Source organism: Oncorhynchus masou, unplaced genomic scaffold (assembly GCF_036934945.1).
Source record: "Oncorhynchus masou masou isolate Uvic2021 unplaced genomic scaffold, UVic_Omas_1.1 unplaced_scaffold_1205, whole genome shotgun sequence".
In the NCBI taxonomy this organism is placed as follows: Eukaryota; Metazoa; Chordata; class Actinopteri; order Salmoniformes; family Salmonidae; genus Oncorhynchus; species Oncorhynchus masou.
The window spans coordinates 127953-152952 of record NW_027001834.1 but is presented as its reverse complement, the minus strand read 5'-3'; the positions used below and the strand labels follow the sequence as shown (position 1 = coordinate 152952).

The 25000-nt window shown below is 50.5% G+C and overlaps 1 protein-coding gene across 1 annotated transcript in view; it reads left to right on the top strand.

The window, feature by feature from the left end:
* Nucleotides 1-25000, top strand: part of LOC135529892 (zinc finger CCHC domain-containing protein 7-like) — a 60289-nt gene that overhangs the window by 2781 nt on the left and 32508 nt on the right. The window contains exon 3 of the mRNA XM_064958300.1: nt 1237-1432. Coding sequence (XP_064814372.1) covers nt 1237-1432 — 196 coding nt within the window. The remainder of the gene's footprint in view (nt 1-1236; nt 1433-25000) is intronic.

The window sequence follows — 25000 nt, the reverse complement described above, 5'->3', positions numbered from 1 at the left end:
AAACACCAACCCCTTCTAGACAGTAACATAATGACTCTGGTACAGTATTGATCTCTAGAAACACCAACCCCTTCTAGACAGTAACATAACGACTCCCCCTGGGACAGTATTGATCTCTAGAAACACCAACCCCTTCTAGACAGTAACATAACGACTCCCCTCTGAGACAGTATTGATCTCTAGAAACACCAACCCCTTCTAGACAGTAACATAATGACTCCCCCCTGGGACAGTATTGATCTCTAGAAACACCAACCCCTTCTAGACAGTAACATAACAACTCCCCCTGGGACAGTGTTGATCTCTAGAAACACCAACCCCTTCTAGATAGTAACATAACGACCCCCCCTGGGACAGTGTTGATCTCTAGAAACACCAACCCCTTCTAGACAGTAACATAACGACTCCCCCTGGGACAGTGTTGATCTCTAGAAACACCAACCCCTTCTAGACAGTAACATAATGACTCCCCTCTGAGACAGTATTGATCTCTAGAAACACCAACCCCTTCTAGACAGTAACATAATGACTCTGGTACAGTATTGATCTCTAGAAACACCAACCCCTTCTAGACAGTAACATAACGACCCCCCCTGGGACAGTGTTGATCTCTAGAAACACCAACCCCTTCTAGACAGTAACATAACGACCCCCCCTGGGACAGTGTTGATCTCTAGAAACACCAACCCCTTCTAGACAGTAACATAACGACTCCCCCTGGGACAGTATTGATCTCTAGAAACACCAACCCCTTCTAGACAGTAACATAACGACTCCCCCCTGGGACAGTGTTGATCTCTAGAAACACCAACCACTTCTAGACAATAACATAACGACTCCCCCTGGGACAGTATTGATCTCTAGAAACACCAACCCCTTCTAGACAGTAACATAACGACTCCCCCTGGGACAGTATTGATCTCTAGAAACACCAACCCCTTCTAGACAGTAACATAACGACTCCCCCTGGGACAGTGTTGATCTCTAGAAACACCAACCCCTTCTAGAATCAGATCAGCTCTGAAAAATGATGTGATTGGTCAAAAGAGCAATGAAGTGGCAATATCAGATCTCAACTGCCTGTGTAAAGGCAGCCTAGGTGGCAGTACCCCAGACCCAGATGCAGCATGCTCCACAACCAACTCCACGCCGGTTCTGATTATCTAGCCGTTGGTGCTGCATCATGAACAGTCATCCATGAACAATACCATTTATTACGTTGTCCGTCCCCCTTAGAGAAACCCCGCCCCAAAGAGGAGGAGCTCCAGTGTGAACTCTGACTCGGTGGTGGTGTTGGACTCAGAATCCGGAGCGAAGTCTGGATCGGACTCTGATTCGGACAGTCTGGAGAGCTGGATGATTCTTGGCAGCGGGAAACAAGATGGAGACCAGGGCATCATACTGAACCTGGAGGGAGAAGGAGACATTAAAGGTAGGGAGGAAACGAGGGAGGGAGGGAGGGAGGGAGGGAGAAGGAGACATTAAAGGTAGGGAGGAAATGAGGAAGGGAGGGAGGGAGAAGGAGATATTAAACGTAGGGAGGAAACGAGGAAGGGAGGGAGGGAGAAGGAGACATTAAAGGTAGGGAGGAAGGGAGGGAGGAGGAGATATTAAAGGTAGGGAGGAAACGAGGGAGGGAGGGAGGGAGGGAGGGAGGGAGGGAGGAGGAGACATTAAAGGTAGGGAGGAAATGAGGAAGGGAGGGAGGGAGAAGGAGATATTAAACGTAGGGAGGAAACGAGGGAGGGAGGGAGAAGGAGACATTAAAGGTAGGGAGGAAACGAGGAAGGGCGGGAGGGAGAAGGAGACAGTAAAGGTAGGGAGGAAACGAGGAAGGGAGGGAGGGAGAAGGAGACATTAAAGGTAGGGAGGAAGGGAGGGAGGAGGAGATATTAAAGGTAGGGAGGAAACGAGGGAGGGAGGGAGGGAGGGAGGGAGGAGGAGACATTAAAGGTAGGGAGGAAACGAGGAAGGGAGGGAGAAGGAGATATTAAAGGTAGGGAGGAAACGAGGAAGGGAGGGAGGGAGAAGGAGACATTAAAGGTAGGGAGGAAACGAGGGAGGGAGGGAGGGAGAAGGAGATATTAAACGTAGGGAGGAAACGAGGGAGGGAGGGAGGGAGGTATTAAACGTAGGGAGGAAACGAGGGAGGGAGGGAGAAGGAGATATTAAACGTAGGGAGGAAACGAGGAAGGGAGGGAGGGAGGGAGAAGGAGATATTAAAGGTAGGGAGGAAATGTGGGAGGGAGGGAGGGAGGGAGGAGGAGATATTAAAGGTAGGGAGGAAACGAGGAAGGGAGGGAGGGAGGGAGAAGGAGATATTAAAGGTAGGGAGGAAACGAGGAAGGGAGGGAGGGAGAAGGAGATATTAAAGGTAGGGAGGAAGGGAGGGAGGGAGGGAGAAGGAGATATTAAAGGGAGGGAGGGAGGGAGAAGGAGATATTAAACGTAGGGAGGAAATGAGGGAGGGAGGGAGAAGGAGATATTAAAGGTAGGGAGGAAACGAGGGAGGGAGGAAACGAGGGAGGGAGGGAGAAGGAGACATTAAAGGTATGGAGGAAACGAGGGAGGGCGGGAGAAGGAGATATTAAAGGTAGGGAGGAAACGAGGGAGGGCGGGAGAAGGAGATATTAAAGGTAGGGAGGAAACGAGGAAGGGAGGGAGGGAGGGAGAAGGAGATATTAAACGTAGGGAGGAAACGAGGGAGGGAGGGAGAAGGAGATATTAAACGTAGGGAGGAAACGAGGAAGGGAGGGAGGGAAGGAGATATTAAACGTAGGGAGGAAACGAGGAAGGGAGGGAGGGAGAAGGAGACATTAAAGGTAGGGAGGAATCGAGGGAGGGAGGGCTGGAGGGAGGAGGAGACATTAAATGTAGGGATGAAACAAGGGAGGGCGTAGGAGACATTGAAGGTAGGGAGGAAGGGAGGGAGGGAGACGGAGACATTAAAGGTAGGGAGGAAACGAGGGGAGGAGACATTAAAGGTAGGGAGGGGGGGAGACATTAAAGGGAGGGAGGAGGAGATATTAAAGGGAGGGGGAGAGAGAGAGGGAGGGAGAAGGAGACATTAAAGGTAGGGAGGGAGGGAGAAGGAGACATTAAAGGGAGGGTGGGAGGGAGAAGGAGACATTAAAGGGAGGGTGGTGGGGAGGGGGGAGAAGGAGACATTAAAGGGAGGGAGAAGGAGACATTAAAGGGAGTGTGGGGGAGACATTAAAGGGAGGGAGGGAGAAGGAGACATTAAAGGGAGGGTGGGTGGGAGAAGGAGACATTAAAGGGAGGGTGGGTGGGAGAAGGAGACATTAAAGGGAGGGTGGGAGGGAGAAGGAGACATTAAAGGGAGGGAGGGAGGGAGGGAGAAAGAGACATTAAAGGGAGGGAGTGGGAGGGAGAAGGAGACATTAAAGGGAGGGAGTGTGGGAGGGAGAAGGATACATTAAAGGGAGGGAGTGTGGGAGGGAGAAGGAGACATTAAAGGGAGGGTGTTGTGTTGGTCAAAAACATTCAGAACATCCATCTCCCTGTTCGTGTTGCGTTGGTCCAGAACATCCCATCTACCTGTTAGCGTTGTGTTGACGTGTGTGTGAGTGTGTGGAGAACTGGATTCTAATCAGCATGTGCACACACACACACACACACACACACACCGCTCGTAACGCTAATGCCATAAACTAACAACAGATACACCAAGAGGGAGAGAGAGAGGGAGAGAGAGAGGGAGAGAGAGAGAGGGAGAGAGAGAGAGGGAGAGAGAGAGAGAGGGAAGAGAGAGGGAGAGAGAGAGGGAAGAGAGTAAAAATGTTTTCTGCAAATCTCTTCAGATCTACACATTAGCAAACCTGCAACCTCAGCAACCTCTCTCTCTCATTCTCTCTCCTTTTCTCTCTCTCCCCTCTCTCTCATTCTCTCATTCTCTCTCTCCCATTTTCTCTCCCATTCTCTCTCCCCCCCCGTCTCTGTCTCTCTCCTTTTCTCTCTCTCCCCTCTCTCTCCTTTTCTCTCTCTCCCCTCTCTCTCCTTTTCTCTCTCGCCCTCTCTCTCTCCCATTTTCTCTCCCATTCTCTCTGTCTCTCTCATTCTCTCTCCCGTTTCTCTCTCTCTCTCTCTCTCTCTCCCATTTTCTCTCCCATTCTCTCTCCCCCCTGTCTGTCTCTCTCCGATTCTCTCTCCCCTCTCTCCCTCATTCTCTCTCTCTCATTCTCTCTCTCTCTTTCTCTTGTTCTCACTCTGTTACTCCCTCATTTGAATTTCCCTGGGCTGAGGTTTCTGCAAGAGTGCCCCTGCACACACACACACACACACCACACCCACCACACACAGACCAGGGGAAGGGAGAGGTTCAAGAGTTGGTATGGGGCTCTGTGTTTGGGCTGATCTTACCCCACCCCCTGTGATCTCTGGAGCTTGATCTCATGTCTGCACACGGGGGTCACGGGGGGAGTGTGGGGGGGGGAGAGAGAAGGTTTTGGGAGTGGAAAGGAAACAGGAAAGGGGCGGGGTCTGAATATAGAACAGCTTGCCGGAGGAAAGGGGGAGGAGTATAGACAGGCTAGCCAGATGGAAGGGGGCGGGGTCTGAATATAGACAGGCTAGCCAGAGGAAAGGGGGTGGGGTATAGACAGGCTAGCCAGAGGAAAGGGGGCGGGGTCTGAATATAGACAGAGGTCTCCACAGGAAAGGGGGCGGAGTATAGACAGGCTAGCCAGAGGAAAGGGGGCGGGGTCTGAATATAGACCAGCTAGCCAGAGGAAAGGGGGCGGGGTCTGAATATAGACAGAGGTCTCCACAGTGAGTATAGTGAATGAGGTCTGAATATAGACAGAGGTCTCCACAGTGAGTATAGTGAATGAGGTCTGAATATAGACAGAGGTCTCCACAGTGAGTATAGTGAATGAGGTCTGAATATAGACAGAGGTCTCCACAGTAAATGAGGTCTGAATATAGACAGGTCTCCACAGTGAGTATAGTGAATGAGGTCTGAATATAGACAGAGGTCTCCACAGTGAGTGAGGTCTGAATATAGACAGGTCTCCACAGTGAGTATAGTGAATGAGGTCTGAATATAGACAGAGGTCTCCACAGTGAGTATAGTAAATGAGGTCTGAATATAGACAGAGGTCTCCACAGTGAGTATAGTAAATGAGGTCTGAATATAGACAGAGGTCTCCACAGTGAGTATAGTGAATGAGGTCTGAATATAGACAGAGGTCTCCACAGTGAGTATAGTGAATGAGGTCTGAATATAGACAGGTCTCCACAGTGAGTTTAGTGAATGAGGTCTGAATATAGACAGGTCTCCACAGTGAGTATAGTGAATGAGGTCTGAATATAGACAGAGGTCTCCACAGTGAGTATAGTGAATGAGGTCTGAATATAGACAGAGGTCTCCACAGTGAGTGAGGTCTGAATATAGACAGGTCTCCACAGTGAGTATAGTGAATGAGGTCTGAATATAGACAGAGGTCTCCACAGTGAGTGAGGTCTGAATATAGACAGGTCTCCACAGTGAGTATAGTGAATGAGGTCTGAATATAGACAGAGGTCTCCACAGTGAGTATAGTAAATGAGGTCTGAATATAGACAGAGGTCTCCACAGTGAGTATAGTAAATGAGGTCTGAATATAGACAGAGGTCTCCACAGTGAGTATAGTGAATGAGGTCTGAATATAGACAGAGGTCTCCACAGTGAGTATAGTGAATGAGGTCTGAATATAGACAGAGGTCTCCACAGTGAGTATAGTGAATGAGGTCTGAATAGAGACAGAGGTCTCCACAGTGAGTTTAGTGAATGAGGTCTGAATATAGACAGGTCTCCACAGTGAGTTTAGTGAATGAGGTCTGAATATAGACAGAGGTCTCCACAGTGAGTATAGTGAATGAGGTCTGAATATAGACAGAGGTCTCCACAGTGAGTGAGGTCTGAATATAGACAGGTCTCCACAGTGAGTATAGTGAATGAGGTCTGAATATAGACAGAGGTCTCCACAGTGAGTATAGTAAATGAGGTCTGAATATAGACAGGTCTCCACAGTGAGTATAGTAAATGAGGTCTGAATATAGACAGAGGTCTCCACAGTGAGTATAGTGAATGAGGTCTGAATATAGACAGAGGTCTCCACAGTGAGTTTAGTGAATGAGGTCTGAATATAGACAGAGGTCTCCACAGTGAGTATAGTGAATGAGGTCTGAATATAGACAGGTCTCCACAGTGAGTATAGTGAATGAGGTCTGAATATAGACAGAGGTCTCCACAGTGAGTATAGTGAATGAGGTCTGAATATAGACAGAGGTCTCCACAGTGAGTATAGTGAATGAGGTCTGAATATAGACAGAGGTCTCCACAGTGAGTATAGTGAATGAGGTCTGAATATAGACAGAGGTCTCCACAGTAAATGAGGTCTGAATATAGACAGAGGTCTCCACAGTGAGTATAGTGAATGAGGTCTGAATATAGACAGTCTCCACAGTGAGTTTAGTGAATGAGGTCTGAATATAGACAGGTCTCCACAGTGAGTATAGTGAATGAGGTCTGAATATAGACAGGTCTCCACAGTGAGTATAGTGAAGGGTGATTTAGTGTTTTTTTGCTGTGAGACTTTTAAGCATTTAAATACTATTAGTCACCTTGTGAAAACATGTTACACACACACACACACACACACACACACACACACACACACACACACACACACACACACACACACACACACACACACACACACAGTGGTTCTGCCAGTCCACTGTCTTGCAGTTTGGTGTTTGGGCAGGAACAAGGACAGGGGGGAGGCGGAAGGGTAAGGGGGAGGCGTAGGGGAGGGGAGGGGTAAGCAGGGAGGGGTAAGGGGGGAGGCGGAAGGGTAAGGGGGGAGGCGTAGGGGTGAGGAGGTGGAGGGGAGGCGTAAGGGGGGAGGCGTAAGGGGGAGGCGTAAGGGGGGAGGCGTAAGGGGGAGGCGGGGGGAGGAGGAGATGAAAAGGCCCAGTCGCTTCAGTATTCTATTTGTACTCAGAGTCCGACGAAGGACGAACTTCTCATTGTCTCACACACACACACACACACACACACACACACACACACACACACACACACACACACACACACACACACACACACACATCCCAATCGGAGAACCCGGGTGTGTCTGTCTCTTCCAGCAGCAGCCAGATGGAACTGGATAATAAAACTCCTTCAAAACCCAGCAGTCACTGGGGGGGGGTTTCAGACTCTCTCCTTTTCTCTCCTCTATTCTCCTCTTTCTCTCACCCTCTTGTTGTCCCCTTGGTCTTGGTCCTGTGCACACCAAACTTTGTTTGAGGCTTAAAGGCCGGTCTGCCCGCGTCTGTCGGCGAGCGGATCTGTGTCTCGTCTTCCTGCTAGCGTTTTGGGGGGGAAAAGGTTTCTCTTCACTCACTTACAGGGGAGAAAGGTAAGACATCTTCTCTCTCCTCTGGTTATTTGGTAGTAGTAGGGGCCTAGAGGTCTAGTTTGGACCCCGGCAGGGTGTTGGGTCCTCTCCTCTCTCCTCTGGTTCTCTGGTAGTAGTAGGGGCCTAGAGGTCTAGTTTGGACCCCGGCAGGGTGTTGGGTCCTCTCCTCTCTCCTCTGGTTCTCTGGTAGTAGTAGGGGCCTAGAGGTCTAGTTTGGACCCCGGCAGGGTGTTGGGTCCTCTCCTCTGGTTCTCTGGTAGTAGTAGAGGCCTAGAGGTCTAGTTTGGACCCCGGCAGGGTGTTGGGTCCTCTCCTCTCTCCTCTGGTAGTAGTAGGGGGCTAGAGGCCTAGTTTGGACCCCGGCAGGGTGTTGGGTCCTCTCCTCTCTCCTCTGGTTCTCTGGTAGTGGGGGCTAGAGGCCTAGTTTGGACCCCGGCAGGGTGTTGGGTCCTCTCCTCTGGTTCTCTGGTAGTGGGGGCTAGAGGCCTAGTTTGGACCCCGGCAGGGTGTTGGGTCCTCTCCTCTCTCCTCTGGTAGTGGGGGCTAGAGGCCTAGTTTGGACCACGGCAGGGTGTTGGGTCCTCTCCTCTCTCCTCTGGTTCTCTGGTAGTAGTAGGGGCTAGAGGCCTAGTTTGGACCCCGGCAGGGTGTTGGGTCCTCTCCTCTCTCCTCTGGTTCTCTGGTAGTAGTAGGGGCTAGAGGCCTAGTTTGGACCCCGGCAGGGTGTTGGGTCCTCTCCTCTCTCCTCTGGTAGTGGGGGCTAGAGGCCTAGTTTGGACCACGGCAGGGTGTTGGGTCCTCTCCTCTCTCCTCTGGTTCTCTGGTAGTAGTAGGGGCTAGAGGCCTAGTTTGGACCCTGGCAGGGTGTTGGGTCCTCTCCTCTCTCCTCTGGTTCTCTGGTAGTAGTAGGGGCTAGAGGCCTAGTTTGGACCCCGGCAGGGTGTTGGGTCCTCTCCTCTCTCCTCTGGTTCTCTGGTAGTAGTAGGGGCTAGAGGCCTAGTTTGGACCCCGGCAGGGTGTTGGGTCCTCTCCTCTGGTTCTCTGGTAGTAGTAGGGGCTAGAGGCCTAGTTTGGACCCCGGCAGGGTGTTGGGTCCTCTCCTCTCTCCTCTGGTTCTCTGGTAGTAGTAGGGGGCTAGAGGCCTAGTTTGGACCCCGGCAGGGTGTTGGGTCCTCTCCTCTGGTTCTCTGGTAGTAGTAGTGGCTAGAGGCCTAGTTTGGACCACGGCAGGGTGTTGGGTCCTCTCCTCTCTCCTCTCTCCTCTGGTTCTCTGGTAGTAGTAGGGGGCTAGAGGCCTAGTTTGGACCACGGCAGGGTGTTGGGTCCTCTCCTCTCTCCTCTGGTTCTCTGGTAGTAGTAGGGGCTAGAGGCCTAGTTTGGACCACGGCAGGGTGTTGGGTCCTCTCCTCTCTCCTCTGGTTCTCTGGTAGTAGTAGGGGCTAGAGGCCTAGTTTGGACCCCGGCAGGGTGTTGGGTCCTCTCCTCTCTCCTCTGGTTCTCTGGTAGTAGTAGGGGCTAGAGGCCTAGTTTGGACCCCGGCAGGGTGTTGGGTCCTCTCCACTCTCCTCTGGTTCTCTGGTAGTAGTAGGGGCTAGAGGCCTAGTTTGGACCCCGGCAGGGTGTTGGGTCCTCTCCTCTCTCCTCTGGTTCTCTGGTAGTAGTAGGGGCTAAAGGCCTAGTTTGGACCCCGGCAGGGTGTTGGGTCCTCTCCTCTGGTTCTCTGGTAGTAGTAGGGGCTAGAGGCCTAGTTTGGACCCCGGCAGGGTGTTGGGTCCTCTCCTCTCTCCTCTCTCCTCTGGTTCTCTGGTAGTAGTAGGGGGCTAGAGGCCTAGTTTGGACCCCGGCAGGGTGTTGGGTCCTCTCCTCTGGTTCTCTGGTAGTAGTAGGGGCTAGAGGCCTAGTTTGGACCACGGCAGGGTGTTGGGTCCTCTCCTCTCTCCTCTGGTTCTCTGGTAGTAGTAGGGGCTAGAGGCCTAGTTTGGACCACGGCAGGGTGTTGGGTCCTCTCCTCTCTCCTCTCTCCTCTGGTTCTCTGGTATTAGTAGGGGGCTAGAGGCCTAGTTTGGACCACGGCAGGGTGTTGGGTCCTCTCCTCTCTCCTCTCTCCTCTGGTTCTCTGGTAGTAGTAGGGGCTAGAGGCCTAGTTTGGACCCCGGCAGGGTGTTGGGTCCTCTCCTCTGGTTCTCTGGTAGTAGTAGGGGCTAGAGGCCTAGTTTGGACCACGGCAGGGTGTTGGGTCCTCTCCTCTGGTTCTCTGGTAGTAGTAGGAGCTAGAGGCCTAGTTTGGACCCCGGCAGGGTGTTGGGTCCTCTCCTCTCTCCTCTGGTAGTAGTAGGGGCTAGAGGCCTAGTTTGGACCCCGGCAGGGTGTTGGGTCCTCTCCTCTCTCCTCTGGTAGTAGTAGGGGCTAGAGGCCTAGTTTGGACCCCGGCAGGGTGTTGGGTCCTCTCCTCTGGTTCTCTGGTAGTAGTAGGGGCTAGAGGCCTAGTTTGGACCCCGGCAGGGTGTTGGGTCCTCTCCTCTCTCCTCTGGTTCTCTGGTAGTAGGGGGCTAGAGGCCTAGTTTGGACCCCGGCAGGGTGTTGGGTCCTCTCCTCTCTCCTCTGGTTCTCTGGTAGTAGGGGGCTAGAGGCCTAGTTTGGACCCTGGCAGGGTGTTGGGTCCTCTCCTCTCTCCTCTTGTTCTCTGGTAGTAGTAGGGGCCTAGAGGTCTAGTTTGGACCCCGGCAGGGTGTTGGGTCCTCTCCTCTCTCCTCTGGTTCTCTGGTATTAGTAGGGGGCTAGAGGCCTAGTTTGGACCCCGGCAGGGTGTTGGGTCCTCTCCTCTCTCCTCTGGTTCTCTGGTATTAGTAGGGGGCAATAGGCCTAGTTTGGACCCCGGCAGGGTGTTGGGTCCTCTCCTCTCTCCTCTGGTTCTCTGGTAGTAGGGGGCTAGAGGCCTAGTTTGGACCCCGGCAGGGTGTTGGGTCCTCTCCTCTCTCCTCTGGTTCTCTGGTAGTAGGGGGCTAGAGGCCTAGTTTGGACCCCGGCAGGGTGTTGGGTCCTCTCCTCTCTCCTCTGGTAGTAGTAGGGGCTAGAGGCCTAGTTTGGACCCCGGCAGGGTGTTGGGTCCTCTCCTCTCTCCTCTGGTTCTCTGGTAGTAGTAGGGGCTAGAGGTCTAGTTTGGACCCCGGCAGGGTGTTGGGTCCTCTCCTCTCTCCTCTGGTTCTCTGGTAGTAGTAGGGGCTAGAGGCCTAGTTTGGACCCCGGCAGGGTGTTGGGTCCTCTCCTCTCTCCTCTGGTAGTAGTAGGGGCTAGAGGCCTAGTTTGGACCCCGGCAGGGTGTTGGGTCCTCACCTCTCTCCTCTGGTTCTCTGGTAGTGGGGGCTAGAGGTCTAGTTTGGACCCCGGCAGGGTGTTGGGTCCTCTCCTCTCTCCTCTGGTTCTCTGGTAGTAGGGGGCTAGAGGCCTAGTTTGGACCCCGGCAGGGTGTTGGGTCCTCTCCTCTCTCCTCTGGTAGTAGTAGGGGCTAGAGGCCTAGTTTGGACCCCGGCAGGGTGTTGGGTCCTCTCCTCTCTCCTCTGGTTCTCTGGTAGTAGTAGGGGCTAGAGGTCTAGTTTGGACCCCGGCAGGGTGTTGGGTCCTCTCCTCTCTCCTCTGGTTCTCTGGTAGTAGTAGGGGCTAGAGGCCTAGTTTGGACCCCGGCAGGGTGTTGGGTCCTCTCCTCTCTCCTCTGGTTCTCTGGTAGTGGGGGCTAGAGGTCTAGTTTGGACCCCGGCAGGGTGTTGGGTCCTCTCCTCTCTCCTCTGGTTCTCTGGTAGTGGGGGCTAGAGGTCTAGTTTGGACCCCGGCAGGGTGTTGGGTCCTCTCCTCTCTCCTCTGGTTCTCTGGTAGTGGGGGCTAGAGGTCTAGTTTGGACCCCGGCAGGGTGTTGGGTCCTCTCCTCTCTCCTCTGGTTCTCTGGTAGTAGGGGGCTAGAGGTCTAGTTTGGACCCCGGCAGGGTGTTGGGTCCTCTCCTCTCTCCTCTGGTAGTAGTAGGGGCTAGAGGCCTAGTTTGGACCCCAGCAGGGTGTTGGGTCCTCTCCTCTCTCCTCTGGTTCTCTGGTAGTGGGGGCTAGAGGTCTAGTTTGGACCCCGGCAGGGTGTTTTTCTACACCCAGGTTTCACTTATCCCTTTCTATCTTTTCATCCCTGTTTTCTCTCGTTCCCTCCCTCTCTCTCTCTCTCTTGTTCCCCCTCTCTCTCTCTCTGTCTCTCTCTCTCTCGTTCCCTCTCTCTCTCTCTCTTGTTCCCCCTCTCTCTCTCTCTCTCTTGTTCCCCCTCTCTCTCTCTCTCTCTTGTTCCCTCTCTCTCTCTCTCATTCCCTCTCTCTCTCTCTCTCTCTCTCTCTTGTTCCCTCTCTCTCTCTCTCTCTCTCTCGTTCCCTCTCTCTCTCTCTCGTTCCCTCTCTCTCTCTCTCGTTCCCTCTCTCTCTCTCTCGTTCCCTCTCTCTCTCTCTCGTTCCCCCTCTCTCTCTCTCATTCCCTCTCTCTCTCTCTCTCATTCCCTCTCTCTCTCTCTCATTCCCTCTCTCTCTCTCTCATTCCCCCTCTCTCTCTCTCTCTCATTCCCTCTCCCTCTCTCTCTCTCTTGTTCCCTCTCCCTCTCTCTCTCTTGTTCCCTCTCCCTCTCTTGTTCCCTCTCCCTCTCTTGTTCCCTCTCTCTCTCTTGTTCCCTCTCTCTCTCCCTCTCTTGTTCCCTCTCCCTCTCTTGTTCCCTCTCTCTCTCTTGTTCCCTCTCTCTCTCTTGTTCCCTCTCTCTCTCTCTTGTTCCCCCTCTCCCTCTCTCTCTCTTGTTCCCCCTCTCTCTCTTGTTCCCCCTCTCTCTCTTGTTCCCTCTCTCTCTCTTGTTCCCTCTCTCTCTCTTGTTCCCTCTCTCTCTCTCTTGTTCCCCCTCTCTCTCTCTCTCTCTCTCTCGTTCCCTCTCTCTCTCTCTCTCTCTCTCTCATTCCCCCTCTTTTACCTGGTTTTAATCCAACCACCTCTCGTTTCTCCCCAGCAGAAACAGAACCTGCTTCCTAACTGGCATTTGACGGGAAACACTCACCAGCAAGCAAAGGGTTTGTCAGACCTGTGTGTGTGTTGGGCATCAGATTGGTGTGAAGAGATCAGGATAGGGGACGTGGTTGGTAGTTGTGTGTGTGTGTGTGTGTGTGTGTGTGTGTTGGGCATCGGACTGGTGTGAAGAGATCAGGATAGGGGACGTGGTTGGTAGTTGTGTGTGTGTGTGTGTGTGTGTGTTGGGCATCGGACTGGTGTGAAGAGATCAGGATAGGGGACGTGGTTGGTAGTTGTGTGTGTGTGTGTTTATGGGGGGGGGGGTTGCTATGTCTGGAAGCTTAGGTAGGGGGCTTTGTACGTGTGTGTGGGCGGTTTGGTGCAGGGAGGAGGCGTGTGTGTGTGTGTGGGAGGTTAGGTGCAGGGAGGAGGCGTGTGTGTGTGTGTGTGTGGGAGGTTAGGTGCAGGGAGGAGGCGTGTGTGTGTGTGGGAGGTTAGGTGCAGGGAGGAGGCGTGTGTGTGTGTGGGAGGTTAGGTGCAGGGAGGAGGCGTGTGTGTGTGTGTGGGCGGTTAGGTGCAGGGAGGAGGCGTGTGTGTGTGTGTGGGCGGTTAGGTGCAGGGAGGAGGCGTGTGTGTGTGTGTGTGGGACGTTAGGTGCAGGGAGGAGGCGTGTGTGTGTGTGGGAGGTTAGGTGCAGGGAGGAGGCGTGTGTGTGTGTGTGGGCGGTTAGGTGCAGGGAGGAGGCGTGTGTGTGTGTGGGAGGTTAGGTGCAGTGAGGAGGCGTGTGTGTGGGAGGTTAGGTGCAGGGAAGAGGCGTGTGTGTGTGTGTGGGCGGTTAGGTGCAGGGAAGAGGCGTGTGTGTGTGTGTGGGCGGTTAGGTGCAGGGAGGAGGCGTGTGTGTGTGTGGGAGGTTAGGTGCAGGGAGGAGGCGTGTGTGTGTGTGTGGGAGGTTAGGTGCAGGGAGGAGGTGTGTGTGTGTGGGAGGTTAGGTGCAGGGAGGAGGGGTGTGTGTGTGTGTGTGTGGGACGTTAGGTGCAGGGAGGAGGCGCGCGTGTGTGTGTGTGTGGGCAGTTAGGTGCAGGGAGGAGGTGTGTGTGTGTGTGTGTGTGGGGTGCCTGTTTAAACACGCTGTGTGGTAGTGGTAGGGAGAGTTCCACCTCGTGTGGCCCTGGGTGACACAGATAACAGAGGATACTCACACCAGAAGATATTTATTTCGTATCGAATCAAAGAGAAAATAATGTGAATGGCATTTCAAGGTGTTTGGAGAGATTTCAGATCGGAATTTGCATCCTTTTTTTTAATCTGTTAAAAGCCGTCTTCATTTTGCTATAATATTTAATTAACTAATATTTAATATAATATTTCCCACGACAGACTTGGTTTGACATTAAATAAATAAAAACATTTTTTTTAAATCCGTGTTTAAAAAAAAAAAAAAACGTAATCATTCAAGAGAAGTTTGAAATAAGATTGTCTTTCTAAATCTCTTTTTATTTAATTTTTTTAAATCAGCGTTTTAAATTGAATAAAAACCCACAGAGTTTGTCTCCTTTATCAACTAATCACTCGTTCCGACACGTCAAACGGCATCGTTGTCAGTCTACAGACCCATTAAAATTAAGGGTGTAGGGTATAGGGTGTAGGGTGTAGGGTGTAGGGTGTAGTGTGTAGGGTGTAGGGTGTAGTGTTTAGGGTGTAGGGTGTAGTGTTTAGGGTGTAGTGTATAGGGTGTAGTGTATAGGGTGTAGTGTATAGAGTGTAGTGTGTAGGGTGTAGGGTGTAGTGTTTAGGGTGTAGGGTCTCACCCAGGTCTATGAGGATGGCGTGCTGTAGGGTGTAGGGTATAGGGTGTAGTGTATAGAGTGTAGGGTGTAGGGTGTAGTGTTTAGGGTGTAGGGTCTCACCCAGGTCTATGAGGATGGCGTGCTGTAGGGTGTAGTGTGTAGTCTATAGTGTATAGGGTGTAGTGTATAGGGTGTAGTATATAGAGTATAGGGTGTAGTGTATAGGGTGTAGGGTGTAGTGTATAGGGTGTAGTGTGTAGGGTGTAGTGTGTAGGGTCTCACCCAGGTCTATGAGGATGGCGTGCTGTAGGGTGTAGTGTGTAGGGTGTAGGGTCTCACCCAGGTCTATGAGGATGGTGTGCTGTAGGGTGTAGTGTGTAGTCTATAGTGTATAGGGTGTAGTGTATAGGGTGTAGTGTGAAGTGTGTAGGGTGTAGGGTCTCACCCAGGTCTATGAGGATGGTGTGCTGTAGGGTGTAGTGTGTAGTCTATAGTGTATAGGGTGTAGTGTATAGGGTGTAGTGTGAAGTGTGTAGGGTGTAGGGTGTAGGGTCTCACCCAGGTCTATGAGGATGGCGTGCTGTAGGGTGTAGTGTATAGTCTATAGTGTATAGGGTGTAGTGTATAGGGTGTAGTGTATAGAGTGTAGTGTGTAGTGTGTAGGATGAAGTGTGTAGGGTGTAGGGTCTCACCCAGGTCTATGAGGATGGCGTGCTGTAGGGTGTAGGGTGTAGGGTGTAGGGTATAGTGTGTAGGGTGTCACCCAGGTCTATGAGGATGGCGTGCTGTAGGGTGTAGGGTGTAGGGTGTAGAAAAAAATCAAATCGCCCGACTGGGGGGGGGTATAAAAAAAATAGTGTTTCTTCAGACCGTTGATTACAGAGCAAGAGACATTTTTATTTTCACCGTCTGATGTATCATTGATTATCTGCTTATTTTAAAAGATTCACTGTGGAAATGTAATTGATTTAAAAAAAAAAATGTTGCTCAAGCTCCTTCATTAACAAGCTGTTTTGTAGCATGTCTCATAATCTACTACAATGTTACTTAGTTTATTTATTTTTATTTTATTTATTTATCCACTGTTTAGTTTTGTAGTTTGATATTTATACCGAACAAAAATATAATAAATTAAAAACGCAACAATTTAATAGATTTTTTGACAGCGTTACAGTTTCATAGAAGGAAATCAGTTAAATTTAAATAAATATATGAATTAGGTCATAATCTCTGGATTTCACATGACTGGGAATGCAGGTATGAATCTGTTGGTCACAGATGACTTCAAAAACAAAATGGGCCTCACAATGAGCTTCAGGATCTGGTCACGGGTATCTCTGTGCATTCAAATTGCCATCGATAAAATGCAATTGTGTCCGTTGTCCGTAGCTTAGCTTAGCCCCCGTACCATAACCCCACCTCCACCGTGGGGCCCTCTGTTGACATCAACAAACACCATACCTCCACCGTGGGGCCCTCTGTTGACATCAACAAACACCATACCATAACCCCACCTCCACCGTGGGGCCCTCTGTTGACATCAACAAACACCATATCATAACCCCACCTCCACCATGGGTCCCTCTGTTGACATCAACAAATACCATAACCCCACCTCCACCGTGGGGCCCTCTGTTGACATCAACAAACACCATACCATAACCCCACCTCCACCGTGGGGCCCTCTGTTGACATCAACAAACACCATACCATAACCCCACCTCCACCGTGGGGCCCTCTGTTGACATCAACAAACACCATCACCCCACCTCCACCGTGAGGCCCTCTGTTGACATCAACAAATACCATAACCCCACCTCCACCATTGGGCCCTCTGTTGACATCAACAAACACCATACCATAACCCCACCTCCACCGTGGGGCCCTCTGTTGACATCAACAAATACCATAACCCCACCTCCACCATGGGGCCCTCTGTTGACATCAACAAACACCATAACCCCACCTCCACCGTGGGGCCCTCTGTTGACATCAACAAACACCATACCATAACTCCACCTCCACCGTGGGGCCCTCTGTTGACATCAACAAACACCATACCATCACCCCACCTTCACCGTGAGGCCCTCTGTTGACATCAACAAACACCATACCATAACCCCACCTCCACCGTGGGGCCCTCTGTTGACATCAACAAACACCATACCATCACCCCACCTCCACCGTGGGGCCCTCTGTTGACATCAACAAACACCATAACCCCACCTCCACCGTGAGGCCCTCTGTTGACATCAACAAACACCATACCATAACCCCACCTCCACCGTGGGGCCCTCTGTTGACATCAACAAACACCATACCATAACCCCACCTCCACCGTGGGGCCCTCTGTTGACATCAACAAACACCATATCATAACCCCACCTCCACCGTGGGTCCCTCTGTTGACATCAACAAACACCATCACCCCACCTCCACCGTGAGGCCCTCTGTTGACATCAACAAACACCATACCATAACCCCACCTCCACCGTGGGGCCCTCTGTTGACATCAACAAACACCATACCATAACCCCACCTCCACCGTGGGGCCCTCTGTTGACATCAACAAACACCATCACCCCACCTCCACCGTGAGGCCCTCTGTTGACATCAACAAATACCATAACCCCACCTCCACCATTGGGCCCTCTGTTGACATCAACAAACACCATAACCCCACATTCAATTATCCGGGCAAGAGCTCTGGCAGACATTCCTGCAAGTCAGCAATGCCAATTTCAATGCTCCCACAAAACATGAGACATCTGTGGCAATTGTGTGACAAAACTGCACATTTTTTAGAGTGGCCTTTTATTGTCGCCCCAGCACAAGGTACACCTGTGGAATGACCATGCTGTTTAAATCCGCTTCTTGATATGCCACACCTGTCAGGTGGATCGATTTATCTTGGCAAAGGAGCAAAGTTCACTAACAAGGATGTCAACAAATGTCTGCACAAAATGTTAGAGTAATAAGCTTTTTGTGCGCATGTTAATTTTCTGGGATCTTTTATTTCACTTTACATGTTGCGTTTTTATATTTTTGTTTATTTTTATTTTTTTATTCATGGTCTAGTTTTTGTAGTTGTGTGTTTTTCTGTTGTCCGTCTTCAGTCACCTCTGTAGTGGTGGAACTAACAACACGTTGTATAGTGGTGGAACTAACAACACGTTGTATAGTGGTAGAACTAACAACACGTTGTATAGTGGTAGAACTAACGACACGTTGTATTGTGGTAGAACTAACACAACACGTTGTATAGTGGTAGAACTAACAACACGTTGTATAGTGGTAGAACTAACAACACGTTGTATAGTGGTAGAACTAACAACACGTTGTATAGTGGTAGAACTAACACAACACGTTGTATAGTGGTAGAACTAACAACACGTTGTATAGTGGTAGAACTAACAACACGTTGTATAGTGGTAGAACTAACAACACGTTGTATAGTGGTAGAACTAACACGACACGTTGTATAGTGGTAGAACTAACACGACACGTTGTATAGTGGTAGAACTAACAACACGTTGTATAGCGGTAGAACTAACAACACGTTGTATAGCGGTAGAACTAACAACACGTTGTATAGCGGTAGAACTAACAACACGTTGTATAGCGGTAGAACTAACAACACGTTGTATAGCGGTAGAACTAACAACACGTTGTATAGCGGTAGAACTAACACGACACGTTGTATAGCGGTAGAACTAACACGACACGTTGTATAGCGGTAGAACTAACACGACACGTTGTATAGCGGTAGAACTAACACGACACGTTGTATAGCGGTAGAACTAACACGACACGTTGTATAGTGGTAGAACTAACACGACACTTTGTATAGCGGTAGAACTAACACGACACGTTGTATAGCGGTAGAACTAACACGACACGTTGTATAGCGGTAGAACTAACAACACGTTGTATAGCGGTAGAACTAACACGACACGTTGTATAGCGGTAGAACTAACACGACACGTTGTATAGTGGTAGAACTAACACGACACGTTGTATAGTGGTAGAACTAACACGACACGTTGTATAGTGGTAGAACTAACACGACACGTTGTATAGTGGTAGAACTAACACGACACGTTGTATAGTGGTAGAACTAACACGACACGTTGTATAGTGGTAGAACTAACAACACGTTGTATAGTGGTAGAACTAACAACACGTTGTATAGTGGTAGAACTAACAACACGTTGTATAGTGGTAGAACTAACAACACGTTGTATAGTGGTAGAACTAACAACACGTTGTATAGTGGTAGAACTAACAACACGTTGTATTGTGGTAGAACTAACAACACGTTGTATTGTGGTAGAACTAACACAACACGTTGTATAGTGGTAGAACTAACAACACGTTGTATAGTGGTAGAACTAACAACACGTTGTATAGTGGTAGAACTAACACAACACGTTGTATAGTGGTAGAACTAACACAACACGTTGTATAGTGGTAGAACTAACACAACACGTTGTATAGTGGTAGAACTAACAACACGTTGTATAGTGGTAGAACTAACAACACGTTGTATAGTGGTAGAACTAACAACACGTTGCATAATGGTAGAGCTAACAACACATTGAATAGTGGTAGAGCTAAAAACACGTTGAATAGTGGCAGAACTAACACGACACGCTGTTTAGTGGTAGATCTAACGACACGCTGTTTAGTGGTAGATCTAACGACACGCTGTTTAGTGGTAGATCTAACGACACGCTGTTTAGTGGTAGATCTAACGACACGCTGTTTAGTGGTAGATCTAACGACACGTTGTTTAGTGGTAGATCTAACGACACATTGTATGGTGGTAGAACTAACAACCCGTTGTATAGCGGTAGAACTAACAACACGTTGTATAGCGGTAGAACTAACAACACGTTGTATAGCGGTAGAACTAACACAACACGTTGTATAGCGGTAGAACTAACACCACGTTGTATAGCGGTAGAACTAACAACACGTTGTATAGCGGTAGAACTAACAACACGTTGTATAGCGGTAGAACTAACAACACGTTGTATAGCGGTGGAACTAACAACACGTTGTATAGCGGTAGAACTAACACAACACGTTGTATAGCGGTAGAACTAACAACACGTTGTATAGCGGTAGAACTAACAACACGTTGTATAGCGGTAGAACTAACAACACGTTGTATAGCGGTAGAACTAACAACACGTTGTATAGCGGTAGAACTAACAACAACACGTTGTATAGTGGTAGAACTGATAGTGTGTGTGTGTGTGTGTGTGTGCGTGTGTGTCTGTGTGCGTGTGTGTGTGTGTGTGTCTGTGTGTGTGTCGGGGCCAGAGAAAGCAGTTCATCAGGGTTAGATAAACACTCCTCCTGTCTGAATACTCTGAATATTTAAATGTTATTTATTTTTACTCTTCTCGGAACATCTGTGTGTGGGGGGGGCAGTAGTAGTGTGTGTGTGGGGGGGGGACAGTAGTAGTGTGTGGGAACAGTAGTAGTGTGTGGGGGGGGGGCAGTAGTAGTGTGTGTGTGGGGGGGCAGTAGTAGTGTGTGGGAACAGTAGTAGTGTGTGTGGGGGGGCAGTAGTAGTGTGTGTGTGGGGGGGGACAGTAGTAGTGTGTGGGAACAGTAGTAGTGTGTGTGTGTGGGGGGGGACAGTAGTAGTGTGTGGGAACAGTAGTAGTGTGTGTGTGGGGGGGGGGGACAGTAGTAGTGTGTGGGAACAGTAGTAGTGTGTGTGTGTGTGGGGGGGGGGCAGTAGTAGTGTGTGTGTGGGGGGGGACAGTAGTAGTGTGTGGGAACAGTAGTAGTGTGTGTGTGGGGGGGGGGGGGCATTAGTAGTGTGTGTGTGTGTGTGGGAACAGTAGTAGTGTGTGTGTGTGGGGGGGCATTAGTAGTGTGTGGGAACAGTAGTAGTGTGTGTGTGTGTGGGGGGGGGGACAGCAGTAATGTGTGTGTGTGGGGACAGTAGTAGTGTGTGTGTGTGTGGGGGGGGACAGCAGTAATGTGTGTGTGTGTGGGGACAGTAGTAGTGTGTGTGTGGGGGGGCAGTAGTAGTGTGTGGGGACAGTAGTAGTGTGTGTGTGGGGGGGGACAGTAGTAGTGTGTGGGGACAGTAGTAGTGTGTGTGTGTGGGGGGGGACAGTAGTAGTGTGTGGGAACAATAGTAGTGTGTGTGGGAACCGTAGTAGTGTGTGTGTGGGAACAGTAGTAGTGTGTGTGTGGACAGTAGTAGTGTGTGTGTGTGTGTGGGGGGGGCAGTAGTAGTGTGTGTGTGTGGGAACAGTAGTAGTGTGTGTGGGGGGACAGTAGTAGTGTGTGTGTGGGGACAGTAGTAGTGTGTGTGTGGGAACCGTAGTAGTGTGTGTGTGGGAACAGTAGTAGTGTGTGTGTGGGGACAGTAGTAGTGTGTGTGTGGGGACAGTAGTAGTGTGTCTGTGTGTGTGGGGAGGGGGCGCAGAGTAGTAGTGTGTGTGTGTGTGGGGGGGGGGGGGGGGGGCAGTAGTAGTGTGTGTGTGTGGGGACAGTAGGTGTGTGTGTGTGGGGACAGTAGGAGTGTGTGTGTGGGAACAGTAGTAGTGTGTGTGGGAACAGTAGTAGTGTGTGTGTGGGAACAGTAGTAGTGTGTGTGTGGGAACAGTAGTAGTGTGTGTGTGTGGGGAGGACAGTAGTAGTGTGTGTGTGGGAACAGTAGTAGTGTGTGTGTGGGAACAGTAGTAGTGTGTGTGGGAACAGTAGTAGTGTGTGTGTGGGGGGGGACAGTAGTAGTGTGTGTGTGGGAACAGTAGTAGGGTGTGTGTGGGAACAGTAGTAGTGTGTGTGTGGACAGTAGTAGTGTGTGTGGGAACAGTAGTAGTGTGTGTGTGGGGGGGACAGTAGTAGTGTGTGTGTGGGAACAGTTGTAGTGTGTGTGTGGACAGTAGTAGTGTGTGTGTGTGGGAACAGTTGTAGTGTGTGTGGGAACAGTTGTAGTGTGTGTGTGGGGGGGGACAGTAGTAGTGTGTGTGTGGGAACAGTAGTAGGGTGTGTGTGGGAACAGTAGTAGTGTGTGTGTGGACAGTAGTAGTGTGTGTGGGAACAGTAGTAGTGTGTGTGTGGGGACAGTAGTAGTGTGTGTGTGGGAACAGTAGTAGTGTGTGTGTGGGAACAGTTGTAGTGTGTGTGTGTGGACAGTAGTAGTGTGTGTGGGGACAGTAGTAGTGTGTGTGTGGGGACAGTAGTAGTGTGTGTGTGGGAACAGTAGTAGTGTGTGTGTGTGGACAGTAGTAGTGTGTGTGGGAACAGTAGTAGTGTGTGTGTGGGGACAGTAGTAGTGTGTGTGTGGGAACAGTAGTAGTGTGTGTGTGGGAACAGTTGTAGTGTGTGTGGGAACAGTAGTAGTGTGTGTGTGGGAACAGTAGTAGTGTGTGTGTGGGAACAGTTGTAGTGTGTGTGTGTGGGAACAGTTGTAGTGTGTGTGGGAACAGTAGTAGTGTGTGTGTGGGGACAGTAGTAGTGTGTGTGTGGGAACAGTTGTAGTGTGTGTGTGTGGACAGTAGTAGTGTGTGTGGGAACAGTAGTAGTGTGTGTGTGGGGACAGTAGTAGTGTGTGTGTGGGAACAGTAGTAGTGTGTGTGTGGGAACAGTAGTAGTGTGTGTGTGGACAGTAGTAGTGTGTGTGGGAACAGTAGTAGTGTGTGTGTGGGAACAGTAGTAGTGTGTGTGTGGGAACAGTAGTAGTGTGTGTGTGGGAACAGTAGTAGTGTGTGTGGGAACAGTAGTAGTGTGTGTGTGGGAACAGTAGTAGTGTGTGTGTGGGAACAGTAGTAGTGTGTGTGGGAACAGTAGTAGTGTGTGTGTGGGAACATTTGTAGTGTGTGTGTGTGGGAACAGTTGTAGTGTGTGTGGGAACAGTAGTAGTGTGTGTGTGGGAACATTTGTAGTGTGTGTGTGTGGGGACAGTAGTAGTGTGTGTGTGGGAACAGTAGTAGTGTGTGTGTGGGGACAGTAGTAGTGTGTGTGTGGGAACAGTAGTAGTGTGTGTGTGGGAACAGTAGTAGTAGTGTGTGTGGGAACAGTAGTAGTGTGTGTGTGTGGGGAGGGGGCGCAGTAGTAGTGTGTGTGTGTGTTGGGGGGCACAGTAGTAGTGGGGGGGGTAGTGTGTGTGGGGGGGGGACAGTAGTAGTGTGTGTGGGAACAGTAGTAGTGTGTGTGGGTGTTGGGGGGGGCACAGTAGTAGTGGGGGGGGGACAGTAGTAGTGTGTGTGTGTGTGTGTGTGAACAGTAGTAGTGTGTGTGTGGGAACAGTTGTAGTGTGTGTGTGGACAGTAGTAGTGTGTGTGGGAACAGTAGTAGTGTGTGTGTGGGAACAGTAGTAGTGTGTGTGTGTGGGGACAGTAGTAGTGTGTGTGGGAACAGTAGTAGTGTGTGTGTGTGGGGACAGTAGTAGTGTGTGTGGGAACAGTAGTAGTGTGTGTGTGGGGGGGGTAGTGTGTGTGTGTGTGGGGGTGGGGACAGTAGTAGTGTGTCAGTGTGATTGGTTAGTGGTGTCTCTGTAGTTCTCGTGTGATTGGTTAGCGGTGCTTCTGTAGTTCTCGTGTGATTGGTTAGCGGTGTTGCTGTAGTACTCGTGTGATTGGTTAGCGGTGTTGCTGTAGCACTCGTGTGATTGGTTAGCGGTGTTGCTGTAGTTCTCGTGTGATTGGTTAGCAGTGTTTCGGTAGCTCTCGTGTGATTGGTTAGCGGTGTTTCTGTTGTTCTCGTGATCGCAGAGCTAACAGTAGCAGCTAGCCAGTTAGCCCCATTGACTTACTATGGGCTTGCAATCTTCACACACTACAGTGGGTAGGTAGCTAGCCAGCTATCAGTAGTAGTAGCAGCTAGCCAGTTAGCCCCATTGACTTACTATGGGCTTGCGATCTTCACACACTACAGTGGGTAGGTAGCTAGCCAGCTATCAGTAGTAGCAGCTAGCCAGTTAGCCCCATTGACTTACTATGGGCTTGCGATCTTCACACACTACAGTGGGTAGGTAGCTAGCCAGCTATCAGTAGTAGCAGCTAGCCAGTTAGCCCCATTGACTTACTATGGGCTTGCGATCTTCACACACTACAGTGGGTAGGTAGTTAGCCAGCTATCAGTAGTAGCAGCTAGCCAGTTAGCCCCATTGACTTACTATGGGCTTGTGATCTTCACACACTGCAGTGGGAAGGTAGCTCCAATTTGAGTGCTTGTAGCAGCATTGCTAATGGCTACGCTAAGTGACAGATAATGAGAGAATTTACGTGCCGTTGCCTCTTCAGAAAGTTGAAGGACAAAAATCACTTTTGTATTTTATATTTTTTGTTTTATGATCGTCTTTCTTGGGCAAAGATCCATATACAGTCTTTGTGTAATAAATATCTCATTTACATGAGTAGATCGTTATCACATTTTTCAAATCTTAAAAAAAATGTTAGAGTAGATTGTTGACCAAAAAGACAATTAAATACAATTTAATCCCACTTTTGTAACACAAATACAATGTGATGAAATCCAATGGGAGGGGGTATGAACACTTTTGCAAGGCGCTACTAAGTTCAATAAATGGTTGAAATATTGTTGAGTTCTGGGCTCCGTGATTCAGGCCTCTGTCTGTCTCTCTGTCTCTCTCTCTCTCTGTCTCTCTGTCTCTGTCTCTCTGTCTCTGTCTCTCTCTCTGTCTCTGTCTCTGTCTCTCTCTCTCTCTCTCTCTCTCTCTCTCTCTCTCTCTGTCTCTCTCTGTCTGTCTCTCTGTCTCTCTCTCTCTCTCTCTGTCTCTCTCTGTCTCTCTCTCTGTCTCTCTCTGTCTGTCTCTTTCTCTGTCTCTCTCTCTGTCTCTGTCTGTCTCTTTCTCTGTCTCTCTCTGTCTCTCTCTCTCTCTCTCTCTCTGTCTCTCTCTCTGTCTCTCTCTCTTTTTCCTCTCTTCTCTTGCCCTCCCATCCTCTTTAATCCCTCTCTTCTCTCCCTGCTTCTAATATCTAGGCCTGGCGAGGGGAGCCGAACGGAAAGAGAGAGAGAGGGAGGGATGGAGAATAAAGGAAAAAAAAAAGAAAAACGTCAATTACCAATAATAATAATTATAATTAAGCAATCATTTAATAGGAAATTAAATTATGGTGGGGGGGAGGGGGGGGGCAGTGGGAGAAGAGGGGAGGTTTCCCCCGTGAGACCGTATTCATTTCTATTATTTTATTTGGCCGCAGAACTTCGGGGAAGATCGGGGGGGGGGCATAGGGCTTTATTAACTGTTCGCCTTAGGTGTTTCTGTTTTCAGGTGGTGGGAGAGGGAGGGTTGGGGGAGGGCTGGGGAGAGGGGGAGGGCTGGGGGAGGGGGAGGGTTGGAGGAGGGCTGGGGAGAGGGGGAAGGTTGGAGGAGGGCTGGGGAGAGGAGGAGGGCTGGGGAGAGGGGAGGGTTGGAGGAGGGCTGGGGAGAGGAGGAGGGCTGGGGGAGGGGTGGAGAAGGGCTGGGGGAGGAGGAGGGCTGGGGAGGGGGAGGGTTGGGGGAGGGCTGGGGAGGGAGGGAGGGTTGGAGAAGGGCGGGGGAGAGAGGGAGGGTTGGAGAAGGGCTGGGGAGAGAGGGAGGGTTGGAGAAGGGCTGGGGAGAGAGGGAGGGTTGGAGAAGGGCTGGGGAGAGGGGGAGGGTTGGAGAAGGGCTGGGGAGAGAGGGAGGGTTGGAGAAGGGCTGGGGAGAGAGGGAGGGTTGGAGAAGGGCTGGGGAGAGAGGGAGGGTTGGGGAGAGGGGGGGGTTGGAGGAGGGCTGGGGAGAGAGGGAGGGTTGGAGAA